Genomic DNA, 20927 nt, shown 5'->3' with positions numbered 1-20927 from the left:
GACTTTTTTCGGAGTCTAAAGAGCAATTAGGTTAGAATAAATAAAGAACTAACAATCTGTTTTATCCTATGACACTATAACATTGACTAATTGCATGGAAAACAAAGAGATGATAGAGAATCTTTTGGAGAATTTTTCTTGTATCCAAGGTATCTATTCAATTCTAGTCGTAAGATATCTACTAAAATTGTCACTTGAATTGAGATCTTATTTAAAGAATAAAATTTCAAATATTGAATGACTCTAGCAGACTATATAGTCTCTTCTCTATATCACTAATCTAAAATTTAATAACTTAACTCTTTTAAGTTACTTGATTATGTAATAATATCAATATTAAGTGAACAAAACTTACACTTCTACTAAATTGAAAAGAAAAATGAAGAAGAATTTATACTTGTCTTTTAAATTTCCACAACTGGCTTTGACATGACAAGACAAACTTATTCTTATTTGTGTAAATTCTAGAAAATTATAAATATTTGAGGGCAATTTGCACGATTGTCCTTCATACAGGCTGGTCTGTATTTTTGGCCTCTCAATTTGATGGTCTTTAATTTTTGCCCTTCACTTATAATAATGATCGAAAATATTTTGAGGTTCTGGGTTCAAAATTTAGTAGAATAATAAAAAAAAAATATTCGCAAGGCATAGGTTTCTATGAACCTATGCTTAGGGGTGTGCATGGTACGGTATCTGAAAGTTTGGTATAGTAATTTTGATTTTCGGTTTCTAAAAATACTATATCATTACCATACTAAATTAATTCGGTATGGTTTAGTATTTTTAAGTTCAGTTTTGATATTTTGCGGTACTAAAATCGATACCATAGTTTATTCAACTTTGACTTACATATACTCATATCGTAAAGAATTATGACTTCGGCTACTCAAAAAACGTCTCAATTATATTGTACTAACACCTTACACATGCAAATATATTTTTTAAAAAAAATACAAACAATCTCCTTCGTAAATCAATTACACAAAAAAGATATTTAAATGAAGATAGAGTTGATAAAGTTCCAAAGTTTAGACAATTAGTTTTCAAATAATACTAGTTTATATATTTGTTAGTATTATAATACTAAGATATATGAATTGTATATGTAATCATATACTTCGGCATGGTATTCAGTACTTCGGTATTTTCTTTATGAATATCGAATACCAAACTTTTTTAAAATGCATACCAAATACCATAATATTGAAACTGCGGTATAAAAAAATTTCGATTTCGATATGGTAATCGGTATCTACCATACCATGTCTACTATTCGGGCGAAGTTACATAGAACCTATGCCGAAGACGGCAGACTTTTTGCAAAAGTCTTATCTTGCTATTTTTTTTTTGATTGAGTGGGGGTTCGAACTCAAAATCAGTATTTTTTGATCACCTTTTTAAACAAGACAAAAAGAACCAGCAATTTGAGGGCCAAAAATTAAAGACCACTGCAAAAGAAGGACAATCCGCGCAAAAAATGAATATTTGATGTGACACATTGACAATAGGCCCACAATTGTGGACAGACCATGTGGGATGCGTCGGAATGCAATTACTTGACAAAGAAAAGTGGCGACCCTCATAAAAACAAAACAAATAAAGAAATTGATTTCTTGGTACAAATCCAAAAATAAAAGAGGAAAGAAAAGGAATTTAGTAATGCAAAGCCGATTAATCTTCATTTGACTCATTCATATATGTAGTTAACATTACCAAAATCTAAGTACTTCTTTATGTTTAATTATACATGATAGGGATAATGATTGAAAGTATCACTCTACGGCTCTGCCATACGAAATATTTTAATTTCATTACTCGTTATATCGTGGGGATATTTATATTTTCGACATACCCGTTTGGCACTAACATAATTCCTGCCAAGGATAATGGAGACTAATTTAAATTTGTAGTCAAATGTAGATATGTAACTAACCAAGATTGTGGTGGGTGGCATATATCGACCTTCATCCTTAATCAGAAGTCTTGTGTTTGAGTTCTTGAAGTGGAGTCATCTTTTGATAGGAAACGTTTTATTGTCCAAAGTGAAACTTTTCAGTGCGAATTCAGAGTAGCCAAGCCTTAACACGGTTACCAAAGTGACGAACAAAAAAAAAGATGTAAATTTGGATCTTTCTCTTGAAGTGTTTTGGCCCGTGAGATTCACCTAGTCCATGCAGGGAATGAGCTCCGTTAAAATCAAGGGTAAGTATGATACAATACGCTAGCCATAAGAGTGTTAATGACCTCAAAATATAACGAAAGATAAAATTAAGATATTTCGTATAACAGAAAAGTAAATTTGAACATGTTTCCTCCCTAAAAATTCTCATTTTCCTTTTTGATAACTACAAAAGAACCCCCCTCCCCCCGGCCCATGCCAAGTATCTAATACATGTTATGTAACCAAATCACTCCTTCCGTCTCAATTTATGTGGCACCATTTGATTTGTCATTTAGTTTAACAAAGAAAGGAAGACTTTTAAAATTTGTGGTCCAAAACAAGCTTTAAATATTTGTGTGGCTGTAAAACGTCTCATAAAGTTAAATTGTTTCTAAATATAGAAGCGTGACATCTTGGTTGGGACAGACTAAAAGAAAAAAGTGCCGCATAAATTGGGAGAGAGGGAGTATATAATTTAGGATTGTAAAATCCCTTGAAATTTTTCAAATTTACAATTTACAGGAATGGAGAAAAAAAGAAGGCCTAAGAAACCATGAACAATCAAAAATAATTCGAAATTCTTTTTGTTTCTAGCAAAATATTTAATTTCTCCTTCCATTTCCTTCTAGAGTTGGGTAGCTTTTCTCATTATGTGACGTTCAAATTGATTTGAACGACCAAAACGGTACATACTAAAACTAACATGACAAGAATTTTGTTTTGTAGGGTACGATAATAATTATTTTCACATGCCAAATCATTAGTCGAGCTGATATAGACAAAGTGAAAACAAAAATTTCTTATAATGTAAAAATAGAAGAGATCGATTTTATGGCACATACAAAAAAATTATTTTTAGTTATATTACACTTTTTTTAGAAGATCGAAAAAATGATGTAGGAGATCCGTAAATAAAAAAAATTATAAGTTCATTTTTTTAAGATTAAATTGTAGTTGATCATAGAAGATTTCCTCGTAAAAAAATAAGAATACGGGTTGAAATTATTACAAGTAACATTAGATGGTAGAATTGATTCCAGAAAAAAACATGATTTTGACCGTACAGTAGCTCATCTCCAGTCCATCTACTAACATGATTGTTCGTGTACTGCGTACATCAATTATATAAGTACTTATTATCACGGGATATGGCGGAAAGGATAAGATATGTCTATCTTCGATTAAAGTTTTAGATTCGAGTTTGAGAATGTCGATGGTCTATCGGAGACAACCTCTCTATCCTCAAAAAGTAGAGGTAAGGTTTGCGTACATTCTACCTTCCCAAGATCCCATTTGTGAGATTACACTGGGTATATTCTTTGTTGTTTGTTGTTCGAGTTTGAAAATGAATTTTTTTTTAGAGGGAGCGCTTTTCCCTTAATAAATCCTATGTGGCTCGAATATCATGAAATAGCCAAACCAATTGGTCCTGAATACTAGATGGTTAATTAAAAAAAAAAAAAAGAGAGAGAGAGAGAGAGAAGTCTATTACCCTTTCTAGAAGGAAATGATACAAAAGCAATTGTTACAATCCGAGAGAAAAACTAACCTAAAAAATCTCATGTGTTTTATATTATCAATCTCTTGCGTCGTGACATAAAGATACAATTATTTTTAGGTAGAATGGTAAGTTTTTGAGCTGATAATAAAAGTTTTACCACTGTTTCAAATGTAATTGAAAAGTAACTACTTTTAATGTGAAAATCTAAAATACGAAATAACTCCGATACATGATATTGGAAGTTTGAAATTTTAACGAATAGAACTCCACACAATATATTGAAGTTCGAAGAATTCATGAAATTTAATTTTTTATTAGTTAAAACTTCAAAAACAATTCAAAGAATTTAAATTTCTAAAGATTCTAAACGACAGGTTTTTTCATAGATACTGACAACATAAACTTTATTTTATTACCACATGGCTAAGAAGTAAGAACCATGTAAAAGGAGAGTGAATCTTTTTTATTAAAAGAAAAAAAAAAAATCTCCTCACAATCCCTTTCAAACTGGTCTCTATCTCATTAAATGATTGATACAGCTAGCCCCCAAGTCACAAGCAGCCCCTTTAGATGTGAATTACACACCACCAATCCCCTATATCAGCTCCTATATTTTCATTGGTGAAAAAGCTTAGAAATAACTCTATTCCCCACCCCCATCAGAAAGCATCTAGAAGGTCAGTTACATATTCATGTATATTTAATAACTTTTATTCAGATTTTATATATGTATTAATGAATTCACTAAATATTTATAAATATTTGATTGTAAATTCATTTATTCCCTCCTTTTTTATTTACATGGCGGTGTTCGAATTTCGAGAGTCAGATGAATTTTTCTTTGACTGTGATCTTTCCATATGCCTTTCAAACACTATTACATACCAGTGTAAACCCGCAAGTGAGGTTTGGAGAGGGTAGTGTGTAGGCAGAACTTACCCCTACCCTGTCTAAATACTTAGCAATTATTAATTATCATGATTCGTAATACTCTTTACGTTATTTTCAAATATGCAAATTATATTTTTAAAAAACTTAAAGATTTTATGTCCGTATTCACGATCAAAATTAAAAAAGCTTGACTCTCGAAATCTGAACTATGACACATAAATTGAGATAGAGGGAGTATTATTTTAGTATAAATTTAAAATCGTCGTAAAAACTCATAAACTGAATCTGTTTCTGTTCCACCCACCCCTACTCCCCGCTCACCACAAAATCAGCGTCAACCTCACAATCCTCCAAAAATCCACTGACCAATTAATGTATTCTCCCTTAGTGTGTAATAAGAGGCCTATCTTTTTCCATTCTCTGTTTGGTAATCGTACATTTTTTCAAAGCTTTGAAATTAAAGTAAACCACACAAATTTAAGCATCAAATCTCCACACAAAAGACACGTACTATTCTCACATGCCATACAATAAAACACACACTTGGTGGTCATGACGTGGTAACTATAACCCCACATATTACAAATCTTTGCCCCTTTGCCCAACACAAAAATATTATTATATAATACTAATAAATCCTCAGACATTGCATTATTCCCCAACACAAGAATATATTCTCTCTTTAACACTATAGTTTGGAGAACACCAAAAAAAAAAAAAAGAAAAACTATCATTTCTCCCTTCAACAACACTCTCTCTTGGCCGTAGCTCCAACACTATAGTTGGGAGAAATAACACAAAAAAAAAAAAATCTACCCTTTCTCCCTTCAAATTCATGCAAGAACAACAACATCACAAATTCAACGGTACTTTCACTATGACGAACAAACAAAAAAATTCATCGATTTTTTCAGTACAACCTCAGACAAGCTGTGACACTAACGATGACAAGATAGAGTCAACAAGGTCTAGTTTCATTACGACGAACGACCAAGAAAATTCGTCGATTTTCCCTAACGATGACAAGATTGAGTCAACAAGGCCGATTTTACAAGTCAAGAACAACAACATAACGCTCAAGCTCGATCAAGAACACCATGATTCAAAAAAATCCAACGATACAGAAGCTGTGTCAGACTACGACGACGTGCATGTGAGGCATGCAAGCATGGGCGGATCGACGTCCTTGGAGGACAATGGACGTGAGAGATTGAAGAGACATAGAGTTGAAGTGGCTGGACATGTATGGATACCAGACATTTGGGGACAAGAAGAATTACTAAAAGATTGGATTGATTGTAGTGCATTTGATAAATCATTGATGAATAATAATATAATGTCAGCAAGGGCAGCTTTAGTTGAAGAAAGAAGAAGAGCAAATTCTACTTGCAGATTACGAATAGAAAATAGCTGTTGAAATTATGCGCCCAAAAAAAAGATGAGTTATTTTTTTTGGTCTTTTATTTCTATTAATTAATGATTTTTTTTTTGTTTTTTTGGTTTTCTCTTTTATTGAACTATTTTATTATAATAATAATTGTGTATTTCTATGTTAATACCTGGAAGAAATACATATGTTGATGATTGGGATAATAGCACTTTTGATCCCTTGATTATAAGTATATGGCTCAGTACAATTTATCTTCAATTAGTTTAAATGTGTGTTTTTGATCCCTCTAGATAGGAAATATATTATATTTGGACTTACTTTAGAGCTCTATTACCTCAACTATGAAATAATCATACAAAATTAATATATCACATGAGTAATTAAGTAGTGGAACAATAGTAATTATAGTAAATTTGTGAATATCTACAAGTAATTATGATAAATTATCAAAATTTATCAATAATCTAATTACTAATATTGTTTGCTTTTCTCTTTAATTGAACTGTTTTATCATAATAATTCTGTATTTTCATGTTAATACCCAGAAGAAATACACAAGTTATGCACACTATAAATTCAAATTTAATTTATGTAAGTTCTTCATTAGGATGCCTATTTTCCTTTTCTTTTTTGGTTGTTTTGGTGGGGGTTGGGTGGGTTTAACTTCACAAATAGCCACTTGTAATTGAAAAATAGTCATTGTTATGAAGATCTCAAGACATTATCATGAAGTTTCACCTGTAGAATTTGAGACTTTATAACGGTGATTGTTTTTTTAAAAGACAAGGTCAAGAAATGGTCAGTGAGAGCAATAATAGATGCATCTATCATTTTGTAGGGAAAAATTCTCAAATATTTTCAACTTTTGTATTGAAAAATAGTCACCATCATTAATTTTCAACTTCTATAAGTGAAACTGCGTGATATATATATCATAAAATTACACTTAGAAAAAGTTGCATTGACTCAACTGAAAGATCTTGATTCAATTTCTCTCTGCCAGAATTATAATTTAAGGGTCATTATGCATTGATAAGTGGTGAAATTTTTAACCCAAGCTATCTCTAATTAAAGGTCACATCGATCCATTAAATTGGTTGGGAAAATTTTAGCTCAAAGTATTTTCTAACATAAGGCTTTCTTCCAAGTCACCAAAGGTAATGGTGGACTGATAATTATTCCTTCATCCTTAATCAGAGGTTTCGCGTTTGAGTCATGAGAATTGAGTCAACTTTGGCATGAGTAGTGGCAGAGCTACCCTTGTCCAAGGGAAGTCCATTGGCACCCCTTAGCTGGAAGATTACATCGTATAGATAGGTCAATTTTGTTTATGCATATATACTATATGTTGAATCCCCTTAAAGGTGTAAATTGTATTGACTCCCCTTAGTAAAAATCTTGGATCCACTATTGGTCAAGAGCGATTTACCTCAAAAGTGGGACTTCTTGGCACGGAACAAATCAATTGGGGCCCATGGACGGATACCGGACACCAATAGGAGGTAAGAAAAATCCAAAATAGAATTTCAACTAGTAACACAGATCACAGAATGTGGCTGCTGGAGAGATGCATCCTTGGATGCTAAAGTCCAACTTGTCATACACCATGCATAAGAATATCATACAGATATACAGAATCCACCCAGAAAAAGATGGTCCCATCTTTAAGTTATTGAAAATTTTGCAGATTCATTCTTTTATTTCTAGTAGAAAAAATATATAGTAGTGATATAGCTACAGCCTGGATTAGACCACTAAGAGAACCAAAAAAAAATAAAAAAATAAAGGAAAAAATAAAATAAAAAAGGTAGTAGTCTAAGGCTTCAAAAGGCTCAAAATTACTATGAATCAAGGGGGATGCAAAGCATATGATACAGTATATATGTTGAGAAATCCACTAAATACGTACCAATAATACAATGTGAAACCAGTAGCATATATAAGTAGGGGGTTCGGTGTCTAGCGAGCGGTCGCGTAACTCATAAATTTCAAATCTTGGATCTGTCTCTGCTGTGAATTATATTTCTACATCATCGACAAATATGACAGCAGATTGTCATATAACATGCATAAAAATATCTCTTAGAGATAGAGACCCTATCCAAAAAGATGGTCTCAGCTTTAAGTTATATTGAGAAATTTTGCAGATCCATTCTCTTGCTTTTCTATTATAAAATGTAGTAATGATATCACCAAGGGTTGTGGTGGATTGATAGGGTCTCTTTACCCTTAAGCAGAGGTCTCAAATTCAAGCAAAAAAATGTAGTAATGATATTGCTATATATGAATCAGAACTGCCTCTAAGAGGGGAAAAAAAAGGGAAAAGAAGTCTTAAGGCTTCAAAATTACTATAACAACAAACTTTGTTTTGCAGTATCAGCTATGATGCACCAGCAGGCCAAGGGCAAACCAACTCCCATATCTTCACTGTCCCATCATCACTGGCCGATGCCAAAAGCCTTTTATCCTGCAAGGGTTTGACAGCAGTAAACATATTGCTGGATTTATTTGACCAAAAGAACGTTGTTTTCAATTTTGTTAGGGAAATAGAACAGAAAGCTCAAAATATGCAAACACATAGTCCTCGAGCAATTTGCCGAAGAAAAAACTACTCGAATAAAGGGTCGAATTAAGACAGATATTGATCAAACTAAAGGTAGTAAGTATAACAAAGTGAATTCACCCTTTCAGTCTTTGACATAAAACAGGATGACTGAATATTTGAAAACACAACAGAACACAAACATTTCGCCTCCTTGAAAAACCATACAACAATCATTGCAATACCTAATATATTTGTTGTCCACAGCACCATTTGTCAGCTCTGACACACATATCTTTTTACCTACATGTCTAAGACTCTTCAAAAATTTCGCTGTGTGTGTTGCATCGTCCAAAAGCTATGCATTTTTGGAGGAACACAGGTTCAACAACATTTTTGAAGGGTCCGAGCAACATAGTGTTTTCCATTTCTTTTGCTTTCATAGTATGAAAACAAATATTCATTTCAAGGTCCAAACCTAGATGTTTTTTTTTCGTTCATAGTATGAAAACAACTATAATGTGCAATACCATTGTAGGCCAGAATAAGCAAACCTCCTTTAGTATTATGAATTTGAAAGTCAATAGTCAAATGAGTACAATTCATTAGCTAGACATAAAAAATCATGTATCGCAAATAGAGCATGACCTCAGAAGCCTTTTTCGTTCAATCTAACATGTTCAAATCTAGGTGCCCCTTGAAGTCCAATCCATAATAAAATTGTGCATCGATATTCAGTAATACGCTCAGAAGTTTCCAGGTGATCTCAACTTCTGCTCAAAATGTAAAGCATCTTTGGGACACACTAATGCAGCATTTAAAGCAATGACAGATGACCAAGTAAATGCCAAAATCATATCGTTGTGGTATTCCAGTGACTTACCCCAGCATTCCATTTCACAGAATTTATATTCATTTCATGAGCCTTCTCCTTCTTCAAAAGTAGCTTAAATGTAAGTCCATCAACCTGTCATACAACGAAAGGAGGAAATCACACATTCGGTCGCTTGGTCAATTTTCTTTACAGCTTCTAGCCAATGTACATATATTATACATTTATTAGCCATTTAAGATAATTTCTCAAAAAAAAAAAAAATCAACCTGTCATCAGAGTATCAGACAGAGTAAAATTATTATACCAAAGAAGGGTTGGAAGGACAATAATAGATGATCAGCACTCAGCAGTAGTTGTATATGGACAACATCATTCATATGATTTGTTAGAACAAATTAAAATTAGCAGAGGTCAGTTCTTTTAGTTTTTTCAGCTGTCTCAAATGGATTTTCTACTCAACTTGATTAACCATATACGTGTTTCTCCAACTGTGTATCAAAGTTTTAAAAGGCATTCAAGTTGAGAGATGGTTTGTGAGAAGAACAAAATCAGAATCCAAGAACTGTCCTAAGCCAGGGGTGGATGCAGCTTTAAGTTACTGCGTTCATTTGAATCAAGTACTTCAGAAGCGGAGCAGAAATTTATGTGTAAATATCTATCAAAATTGCAACAACTAGTAGATATGAACCCATAACTTAAAAATATAATGGGTTCAATGCTAAGAACCTTAAAGGTTGAAAGTGTAGATACTGACTTTAAATACTAGACTTTTGGCCAAGCAGTTATAAGATTATGTTACTGTAATCTGCTCTTTTTTTTTTTTCATTTTTCTTTTTTTCCATTTTATATAAAATAGTGGAGTCTGGGGAAGCTTGTGTGCATCTCAACTAATCCACGGAGCAACATGTCTAGCATGCAAGCACAGGCTGCCAAGACAATCCTGCCTGTCAAGGCTGGAGTGGACGGGTCCACACCTAGTGTTGCAGATGAGATTCGAACCTGAAATCTCCAGGATGTTACTTCCGTGCCTCAAGTACTAGGTTATCCCCTTGGGGACACGGTAATCTACTCATTAGCATGAAGAACTTGATAATTCTAAATCTTTTTTATGTCGTCCTCTAAGCTGACTCTTTCTTTTTTTGACAGGTCCATCGGAATCGTATTTACTAGCTTATAATATTGAAACAAGGAGCGCGAGACAAACAAATGAAAGCTCACCTCTTCCCATTGCAACCCAATAGCTAGTAAAAGAATAAAAAGGAAGTCACGACATTACTTCCTTCCTAGGAAACAAAGAACCCATAAAAACTAGCGAAGTCAAAATATTTTTAACATCTGCAGTAAGGAGCCACATAGCAGAGGGTAAACTAATGACTTTCTTTTAGAACACCCCAACTTCTTCCAGCTCCCACAAGAAATTTGGGTGAATAGGAGGAGGGTTGGGGAGTAACGAGCTCAAAACTTGACCGAAAAATCAGCGTTTATCGAAGAAGGTATAGAATGATTGCAAATAGTACTAGTTTGAAAGGCTCGTTGGAATTGATCCGCTACGGGATTAACACCATACACAACATAAGCACCTGAAGTACTAAACGGAATAAGGGATATAGAAGGTTTTCTAATACCTCATTGTCCTTGTTCTCGATGAACAAACGTATAGCGTCATCAGCTCCAACACTGGCAAAAATTCCTGGATCCTTCTGCCCTTCAGGTAAACAACGGATCGTTTCCCTAACATATTAGGATATCAAGTACGTTAGCCTGTAGGATGACAGGGAAGAAATAACCACAAAAATTATCACTGTGTACAAGCCCTGATTATTGAAAAATGAGTGTAGTGCAGTTTACAGAGTCTCTGAGGCAATTAACGATGGCTATAACGTACAAGACCCGAATGGAAGCGATCAAACATGAAATCTGGACAGGCAAACAAGATATGAAACTCTGATTCATGAAAAATAGACCGTATATCTTAAACTCCCCCCACCCCAAACACACACTTTATAAAAAAGGAAAACCTGTCAAATTAAGGTAATATTAAGGAGTGCAAACAGAAAAAACATATATTAGCTTGAGCATGATAAGAAATAGATATAGAGTATCTACCTCAACCAGTCAACTGAGAAAATTGTCCGATCATGATATCCAGATAGAGTGCAGGCATGTGTCCTAACAAGCACAAAAAGGAGATGGTTGCAAATCAGGAGTTGGAAAACATTGTAATTACTGAGAACAATTATATCAAACATAGTTTACTAAATGAATGAAGACGACTCTTGGCCTGAGGAAAAAATAAACAAGCAATAAATACTGCCTTTGGTGAACAGAAATACTTGTCTACCTGAATCCATCAAAATGATGTTCAAATGACATACACCCTTGCTTTTGAAAAAAAAAAAAAAAAATGACATTAAGATACAAAGGCTTCTTATTCCACAACAACGAATGCACTTTTTCACTCTTTCATATATTAGGGGATTGGGAAGACCTTTCAGTTCGTAAAATCTTAAGATTAAGAGCTTTATCCCCAGGAACGACGAAGACTGGCCCTTTGTTTCGGGGCATCGCCATTGCCACGGAGCATGGGTTGGATGCGCGGTGATAACCCTGCTTGCTTGGAGGCATCTAGAGGCTGCGGTCCTATTTTTATTGAAGGGCTTCATTGGAATCTATTTGGCTAAGTGGAGGTTGAATCGTGTAAAACTAAGCATGAATCAACTATATCGGATTGCATTATGCTTATGGAAGGAGGATAAGATCCGGCTTACCAAATTAATTTAGACCCCACATAATTTTTTGCACCTTCGCAACTCCATATCTTAATGGTAAGGTCATCACTGCAAGTTAGAGAATTCAATGTAAAATCTGTTTAGTAGTGACTACAACAACTATCCTATTTAAGATACACCAGAGACTTGAGAGCATATATTTTAAAACGAATTCAGCAGAAAAGAAAGCCATACCTGCAAGATACCATTTGGAAATCATTATTGAGAGAGAGACACGAGATAGTAGATGTATGTCCGCTGAAAGTTCAATCATGTAGTGGCATAAGCTCCCAAACAATATTAAACATTATTAATAGCCTGCTTGGCCAGCTTTTAAAATCTGCTTAATTTGAAAAGTGTTTTTTGTAAAAGTACTTTTGGAGAGTAGCAGTTTGTGTTTGGCTAATCAATTTGAAAAACACTTTTGCCAATATTAGAATAGTAATTTGTGCTTGGCCAAGGTTCCAAATGTGCTTCTAGAGAAAGCTATTCTTTTCCGCTTCTACTATTACCCAAAAGCACTTATCTTTTTCTTAAAAACTTGGCCAAACACCTCAACACTCCAAAATAAGCAATTCTTTCGGTATAAATAAGTACTTTTGGCTTCTTGTAAGCTTGACCAAACATGCTATAACTCGTATATACATAACCTAAAACACTTGTGTAAACTGCTTGGTTGTCTGTTACATGCTGATAATTTAGGCCAAAGGCCATGAGGAAATTTGAAAAACCTAGTAAAAATACAGTCAAGACAACACAAATTTGAGAGCGGAACTTCTGAATGCCTGAAGCATTCCATTGATATGAGAAACTATGGACCACTTATCACTGTCAGTAGGATGAGTGAAACAGCTCGCACAAAAAGTTTTTCCAAATGAATTCAGACAATCTCTAGAACTACAATTTTACCTATAACTATTATATGAAGTTTCCAAATAGTCACACATTGGGAGGTTTTTCAGGATAAAGGATACACTTATACCTAGACATAACAAAATGAAAAATATACCGCCGAAAGGGAAATTACCAAGTGACTAGAAACATTATTTTTAGAAATAGCCAGAGGCCCATAATTGCTGAAAGTACTTCATCCGTTTATCATACACCATTATTTTTAGTCAACAACCACAACAACATACCGAATGTAATCCCACATGTGGGGTCAAAAGAAGATATTTCAATTTCTTAGTACCCATAGAGTCTACCCACACAATAAAACAAATCAATTCCATGAACTCAAGGATTCTCTAGTAAATGAATGTCACAGTTGTCTCTTCCCATGTTTCTCTTTACCAAGAAAGAATTTGTGTTGTTAACACATTTTCCCTCAAATATTCAATATGCAAACTCTTTTTGGTCAAAGCAAGGAAAATATCATTTTTAAGAAATTCAAAAGCTTTGGAAACTTGGGCCTAAAATAAGTCCACCTGCTCTAATGCATGCAAGTATTCGTCCATGTTAACATGCTTGTCAAACGACTTCTGCCACGCCCCAATTTGGGTAGGCCAGGTGACCGGCACCTGATGCTGTCATCTACCACCGAGCGACTATGTTGCTTGGACTCTTCAAAAATGTCAATGGGTGCATGTTGGATTCTCCAAAAGTAGATGCTTGTCAAACTACTTCTACCCGAATCATGTTCACATATATCTCCTTATGTTCAATAAATTAAGAATAGTTAATATCAATAGCATTATAATCATGGGAAAATACTTCACAAAAAAATGTTTGTCACACCCCAATTTGGGTAGGCAACATGACTGGCACCCTATGTCGTCATCTCCTACCGAGCTAACCATTATCATGTATTATCTAACCGAGTCATTTTCACAGATATCTCGTTATGTTCAATTAATTAAGAATAATTAAATTACAATAGCATTATAACTTCGGAAAAAACTTCAACTTCCTGATCTCTTTCCCCAAATATTTAAATTCATATTGACCCTAAACATGAGATCTTGAAAGATGGAGATATCATATCAGCTGCTTTGCAAATTACTAGGCAAGATTTCAGAAGTATTTCTCATCTGAAACTTTCTCCTGTTTAGCATGCATAAAGTATATCACAGCATATCAAGCATAGGTCTTAGTGACTGTGATGTCCCTTCTCGCAAGAAGAATGAGAACAATAAAATAGAAAGGTGCACCCTTACACGCGCTCTAGACAATATATTCAAATAAAACACACTGTTTAAGGATCATTAAACCTAGCAAGACTCAGAGTACAAACCTGTTGACCCTGACCTTAACTGGAGTAGGTTCTAATGAGATAGTTTAGTCCTTCGTTTGAGCTAAAAACCTAGTTGAGTTTCACATGACCTTATGGGATTTTCTTTAACGGGCGCAGCCTACAGTATTTCAAGCTACCTGTATACACATTCATCAATCGAAGCCTAAAAGAATAATGAGTCAGAAACATATTTACTAGCACTTATAACCTAAATTAAACTAGCCACCTGTTATAGAGTAAGAAAGATACCACATTTTTAAAATGTGTCTGCATAAATGAAAAGAGCAAGGTAATTACTGCATGAAGAATATTATCACCACCTTAATGTCATTATTTAAGTGTTCAGTTTTTGCTCCTCTAATAAATTAAATAAATTTAAGGTTTTGTTATGCCCAATAATGATTCTTACCTGTCAGACTCACCCAAAGTTTGAATACAAGCCCAATCACCACTGCCAAGAATCTCTTCCCAAATCTGAAGTTTTCATGCACCACTTAGATATTATCACTTACAAAATGGAAGAGAAATGAGTTGACTACCAATTCTATGGCTTACAAGTAATAGGGGTACGAAAAGCATGCTAGAATCTTTCTAAGAAAATAACACACGCACACACACAGAACGCGAAGTTGAATCTCAAATATACCTTAATGGTGTTATCATAACTAAACGAGAATAACATATATTCATGCCATTGAACCATCTTAACATCTTCTGTGTGTCCGTGTAACACTGAAACACAATCAAACTCATTTCCAGGCAAAACTTCCCATATCCAAACTGACTTATCACCTCCACACGTCACAAGCAGATCTCCTTTTGTATTCCAGGAAACACTTCTAACTTCATTGTCATGACCCTGGACATTATCGGCGTAAGAAAAATAAGAAAGCAGATTTTAGTAGATTTATAACCTATTAAGGAAAATGGAAAAAATTCAAATATAAAAGTCCATCAAAATTAGGATCACAAATCAATATAAGCCAAATCAAAACACTCCATAGTAACATATTCCGTATTCTACTGACAAGTTTCTGAAGTTTTATGTTGCAATACATACAGCTATGAGCAGATAGAAGATACTAGTTTTGCCTACTTTGCACAGGTTGTTGTTAGAGTTGGAGTAATGAATGTGAACCGAAATCAATATGATTGATATGGAATCAAAATGGCAACTGTACCTCCAAAGTGTAGACACGCTCATACGCATTCCCGACATTTTTCCAAATGGCAGTGGTGGCATCAGAGCAAGCTACTGCCAACAATTTGCATGGCGGTGACCAGGCACACGATCTAACACTCCGTCCATGTGATTCCTCCAAAACAGCCTACAAAATTTCCTTCTAAGAGTTATTACAGCTCTTTTTTATGTATTTGTTTAAAGGTTCAAATAGTCACAATAGCTTGAGAATAAAGGCCACTTTAATTTCTTGAGCATGGAAAGAGTGCTAGAGAAGGAATAAAGAAGGAACATAGAGGAAAACAGTACCAGAGTAATTTAATCAACTCATCAAAAATAAATAATAACTCCTGATAAAAGAAACTTAACAGAGGAATTTGGTCAACGAGACCATTCAATTAATTCCTCTATTGGAGGAATATCTCTCTTTCCCAACTTGGACAAATGGAAAGAAAAGCATACCTCATAGCCAGAACCAAATCGTCTGACATCACAGAGAAAGCTTGTAGCCAAATAAGGGAAAAGAAAGAGTGTCATGATTGTTCTAAAGGTTGGATACAATGTTGGGTGGAAAGAGGTAGTAATGAAATCGAAATATTTGCGGAAAAGGAAGGTAGCCAAAGTGTTCTTCCCTATCCACACAGGGAGCTTTGCCCATGTAACTTATCCAAGGAGATGACTGAAAGAGGGTAAACATGAGGGGAAGGAATCAAACATAGAGATCCTGTGCAGGGAGTGACACTAAGTACTTCCACCGCCTAGCACCGTCAATCTGATCACCAAACAGAGGTGGTAAACATGCGCTTAGCAGCCTACCTCAGATGTTACTGCTCAGACTCACCAACTGATTGGTTAGTATTTGATTTATGTTGAATGGTGGTATAGTACCACCTTTCATTCCTCCATACAAACAAAGCCTTATGAGGCTCTTTATGGGCAACCTCCATCGTACCTCCCTTATGCAGCAAGCAGTGTTATTGAAAGGCGAAAAACGCAACAACAACAACAACAACAAAAAGTGAAATCCCTAAGGTCCTTTGGTGCTTTAAGTACGCACCTTACTCAAACCAAGGTAGGAGATTAAATGAAAGAGGCGCAAAATGTAAAAGCATAAAATATGTAAGGTTAAGTAGATTCAAGACTAGGAAAAGAAATTTTTGAACCTAGTAAATCAAATGATAATCAGAAGCCGGGGAAATAACGGATAATCATAAAAGCAAGAAATTATCGATCGATAATGCGACTACTAATATAGAAGGATAACGAGACTATCAAATTAGCCTTCGTTTATTCACTTTGGGTCCTCCAAATAATCTAAGGTCATGTTATTTGAAAATCGCGCCATAACAACGTGTCTAATTACCTCTCCCCAATACTTCTTCGGCCTACCCTTTCCTCGTCTGAAACCATCCATGGCCAACCTCTCACACCTCCGCACTGGAGACATCATCCACCCTGCCCCAATACGATGTGTGACATCATCGTCAATCTCCCCGCTACCTTGCATAATAGATCCAAGATACTTGAAACTATGGAATCGGGTAAAACCCTCACTTCCAAACTCGAAAGGCGAAAAACGCAAAAACGCAAAAAAAAAAAAAAAATAATAATAATAATAATCTAAGGTCCTTTGGGGCTTTAAGTGCAAAACGCAAACAACGTGTGAGATTAAATGAATAAAGGCGCAAATGGAGAACATATATAAATATGTATGTGTAGTCCAAGACTAGGACAAAGAAATTTTTTGAACCTAGTAAATCAAATGAGTTGTGGTAGAATCCGGCATTGGAACTCATGAAGCAAATCTTCGATCCACCTATGATCCACTATTATAGAATTGATCCACGATCCAAATTAAGGACCTATTTATTCACTTTTTTCCGGAATAATTTTTCACTTTATTTGAAAATCAGTAAAACAACAACAACAACATCATACCTAGTGTAATCCCATACGTGGGATCTAAGGAGGTAGAATGTACGCAGACCTTATCCCTATCATTATGGGGTAGAGAGCTGTTTCCAATAGCCCTCGGCTCAAAAGAAGTATAATCAAAGCAGGGTAGAAAGGGAAATAGCGACAACAATAAACAAGATAAACAAAACAAATGCAGTAGCAGATAATAATAAAAGAAGAATAAGATACAATGCGAATACTAGATATATTAGTACTAAATAAGGAGAAAAGGGGACTTCGTCTCTCCTACTATTTTGTAACATTTTCGCCTACTAACCTTCTACCCTGATCCTCGACTTTCAAACCTTCTTATCTAGGGTCATGTCCTCAGTAAGTTGGAGGTGTGCCATGTCCTGCCGAATCACCTCCCCCCAGTTCCTTTTCGGCCTACATCGACCTCTCCTAACACACACTATAGCCAACATCTCCACACTTCCTCACTGGTGAATCCGCGCACCTCCTCTTCATATGCCCAAACTACCTCAGCCTCGCTTCCCTCATCTTATCTTCCACGGAGGCCACTCCCAACTTGCCCCACATATCTTCGTTCCTAATCATATCTCTCCTTTTGTATATGTTTGGTGAAAATTCCAAATCCAACTTGAATTGGTATTTCAAATTTGGAAAACGGCTTATAACCTGTTTCCAACCCACTTTCACTTTTAAAGTTGTATTTTTAAGTATATCTAAACATGAACATCATTCCAAATATCCTTTGCGAAAAGTATAGCCAAACACAACTCCATAAATTCCAAATAAAGTGAAAAATATTTGGAATCTATGGCCAAACACCTACTTAGAAAAAGTGCAGTTTTTTCTATCACAAACGATATCATACTTTAATAAGCCTGGAAATGAAAAAAGAAATCACACCTTACACTAAAAAGAGCCCGAGAGTTCTGTTCCCAAATATATACGGTTTTATCCCCAACCCACTCCCCTACCTGCCTGGCTGCCCCCACCCACTCCCACACCCACTCTATCCCGTACCCCAACCTAGCCCCTGCCTACCCCACCTCCCATCCCGCCTACACCCCACCAGAAGTTGCACTCCGAATTCAAATGCTTTGTATATATGCAAATACTCTTAAAATGACATTTTTCAACTTGCGTACCAAACACAAGAAAATAAGTAGGAAAATCACTTATTTCCTGGAAAAAAAAAATTCTTGGAAAACATTTTCCGTCATACCAAACACACCCCAAAAGTAACTAATACTCCCTCCGGATCAAAAAAAAAGAGTCCACTTAGCCATTTGCATACCCCTTAAGAAAATACTAACTCCTAGACAAAAATAGATAATTTGACTAAACTACCCCTAATTAAATAGGCATTGGGATTTGATCATATAACACTTAATAGGGGCAAATATGGAACAAGGAGGTTATTTTTTTTGAAAACATGAACTCTTTTTCTTATCCAAGAAAAAAGGGCTAAGTGGACTCTTTCTTTGATCTGGAGGGAGTAACACCTAATAAAACAAATCATACTTTAATAAGCCTGCAAATGAAAGAAGAAATCAAACCTTACACTCGAAAATGCCAGAGAAATTCTGTTCCCAAATTCGTACAGTTTTATCGTCACTCCATGAAGCAATCACCAAGGGACGACCCCAAGTTCCAGTGTCCTGTTTCCAAGCAATACCTAAAACCTTACCAGTGTGTCCTTCCAGCCTTTGAATTTCCTTCAGTTCAAAATCTCCTTCGCTAAAATTCATCTTAAACAACTCTGATTTTTATTTATCAAGATTGCGCGTACAATTCTGTGTATTCCCTTAGATTCTTCTCTCCTAATTTTTCTACGTGATTCAAGAACTGTTAGTAACGTATTTCTCGATATATTTGATCGCCAAGAACGTCAGACAACACTTTGAGATGTCGAGTTGATCTTAAAGAAGTACTTTGTTTGTTCTTTTTGTGAGATATTATGGGGTTGGTAAGTTAGTTACTTACTTTATAAGCTGACAGTTAGACCCTTATAGTTTAGTTAATTACAGATTTCACCCAAGTTGTAATTTCCTTTTTCTAGCTTAGTCCCTCCTCTAGTCTACGTGGCTGTGATTCATTAGTCCTTTATAATTTAAATAGGAAAAAAAAATCTATAAATTAGAATAATCTTAAATTGAATACGTTACTATATTGATTAGGTGAATGATGATTTAGGACATATGAATTTGATTTTAGATTCATGTAGAATAAGAAACAATCAGTTACTTTCCAAATTTTCTTTCATCTCTCTTAATTATGTTTTACATTTTTTGTTCTATCAAAAGAAATTATAGTGTTTTGGGTCTAAATTTTAAGTCTTACGATAATTAAGAGTATTATCTAAATTAGGACTTTTACCTTAATTAAGACTCTTACTTAGTTTAGTTGATTTTTACCATAATTAAGAGTATTAATTACTTGATTACTTGTAGTTGGTTTTGATGTGATCCATTTGTGTAAATAATTCCATATATAGTTAGGGATGGTTTTATCACACGTTAGCTATGTAGGATTATAATACATTGCTTCCTTTATGTGCGATTTGTTGGTATTTTTTTTTTTTTTTTTTTTTGTGAATGGAATTTAATTTCATGATCTTTGTGTTAGCTAATGAAGGTTCAACCAATCTAGTGCCTTTGTAAAGGCAAGCTTTTATTTCGTACGTTTCGTATAAAATAATGACATAGATTTTAACATAAAGAAATATATGTATTGCTTAATACTGTCAAACAAACATTGCATAAAGCCATGTCAGAGGTTGATTCGACATTTTAACGTGATGAGTTCGACCTGTAAGATTTTAATATTAGATTTATTATATTTTTAAAATTATAGATCAAATTTAATATTTATTGAAACTTTTGTGAAATTGTCACATAAAAAGACACTAATCTCACTACATATGAGTTTTTTGCTAAAATAAACAGGTGTGCAAGCACTGAATTCGCCCCTAGTTATGTGGGGATCAGTTTTTTTTTTTTAATATGGCCAATAAATGCAGCATTAGCTATAAAGAGATTATTTTATCTAATTGCTCTAACCTCGTAGTAGTATATTACGTGGGACTTAATATTAAAATTATTTTTCTAATCCCTCCCACCAAACTAGCCAAAATTATCCCTTATCTACGAGACTAGGAGCCCGTTTGGATTTTTTATAAGTTGGATTTTAAGCTATTTTCATTTTTTTTTTTATTGTTTAATTACGGAATTTTTAAAAAAATCATTTTTGTCTTAAAATAATTTTTAAAAAAATAATTGACCCATTTAATTTTTTTTATATTACGGAATTTTTAAATTATAATTTTTAAAAAAATCTGGAATTTTTTTTTTAAATGGAATTTTTTTTTAAAAAAATAAGTTTGACTACCTAACTTATTTTTTTGATTTTTTTTTTAAATCTGATTTTTTTTTTTGCCTAAATTTTATTATTGACCAATCCAAACGGGCTATAGATCTATTTTGATTCTTTAAATATGA

The 20927-nt window shown here is 34.3% G+C and overlaps 2 protein-coding genes across 6 annotated transcripts; one reads left to right on the top strand and one right to left on the bottom strand.

Moving 5' to 3' along the window:
- Positions 1–5265: 5265 nt before the first annotated feature.
- LOC132058560 (uncharacterized) lies at positions 5266–6149 on the top strand. Its single transcript, XM_059451024.1, has 2 exons — positions 5266–5522; positions 5598–6149. The coding sequence occupies exons 1-2, from the start codon at positions 5392–5394 to the stop codon at positions 5971–5973; spliced, it is 507 nt and encodes a 168-aa protein (XP_059307007.1). The 5' UTR covers positions 5266–5391; the 3' UTR covers positions 5974–6149.
- Positions 6150–7952: 1803 nt separating this feature from the next.
- Positions 7953–19386, bottom strand: LOC132057447 (protein CIA1-like). Of its 5 annotated transcripts, none has more exons than XR_009415150.1 (10): positions 18987–19386; positions 15506–15652; positions 14971–15183; positions 14734–14798; positions 12287–12349; positions 12092–12160; positions 11430–11492; positions 10949–11023; positions 9372–9455; positions 7953–8413 (listed from the first exon to the last, which is right to left on the bottom strand). XR_009415150.1 is itself a non-coding variant. In XM_059450051.1 (10 exons), the coding sequence occupies exons 1-10, from the start codon at positions 19176–19178 to the stop codon at positions 8327–8329; spliced, it is 1089 nt and encodes a 362-aa protein (XP_059306034.1). In that variant the 5' UTR covers positions 19179–19386; the 3' UTR covers positions 7953–8326. The 5 variants fall into 5 exon arrangements, 4 of the variants coding, with proteins under 4 accessions (XP_059306034.1, XP_059306035.1, XP_059306036.1 ...); XM_059450051.1 differs by having other exon boundaries at positions 10949–11054; XM_059450052.1 differs by lacking the exon at positions 11430–11492 and having other exon boundaries at positions 10949–11054.
- Between the last annotated feature and the right edge of the window lie 1541 nt (positions 19387–20927).

This window comes from Lycium ferocissimum, chromosome 5, assembly GCF_029784015.1.
Source record: "Lycium ferocissimum isolate CSIRO_LF1 chromosome 5, AGI_CSIRO_Lferr_CH_V1, whole genome shotgun sequence".
Lineage (NCBI taxonomy): Eukaryota > Viridiplantae > Streptophyta > Magnoliopsida > Solanales > Solanaceae > Lycium > Lycium ferocissimum.
The sequence above is the reverse complement of the archived record's forward strand: the minus strand, read 5'-3'. Positions and strand labels throughout refer to the sequence as shown.

Coding starts and splice junctions, on each gene's coding strand:
- LOC132058560 (XM_059451024.1), top strand. CDS start 5,392: ATGCAAGAACAACAACATCACAAATTCAACGGTACTTTCACTATGACG. Junction 5,523..5,597: donor GACAAGATAGAGTCAACAAG/GTCTAGTTTCAT, acceptor TGAGTCAACAAG/GCCGATTTTACAAGTCAAGA.
- LOC132057447 (XM_059450051.1), bottom strand. CDS start 19,178: ATGAATTTTAGCGAAGGAGATTTTGAACTGAAGGAAATTCAAAGGCTG. Junction 12,350..14,733: donor ACTTTGGGTGAGTCTGACAG/GTAAGAATCATT, acceptor TTGAACTTTCAG/CGGACATACATCTACTATCT. Junction 9,456..10,948: donor TCGAGAACAAGGACAATGAG/GTATTAGAAAAC, acceptor GTTGTATGACAG/GTTGATGGACTTACATTTAA.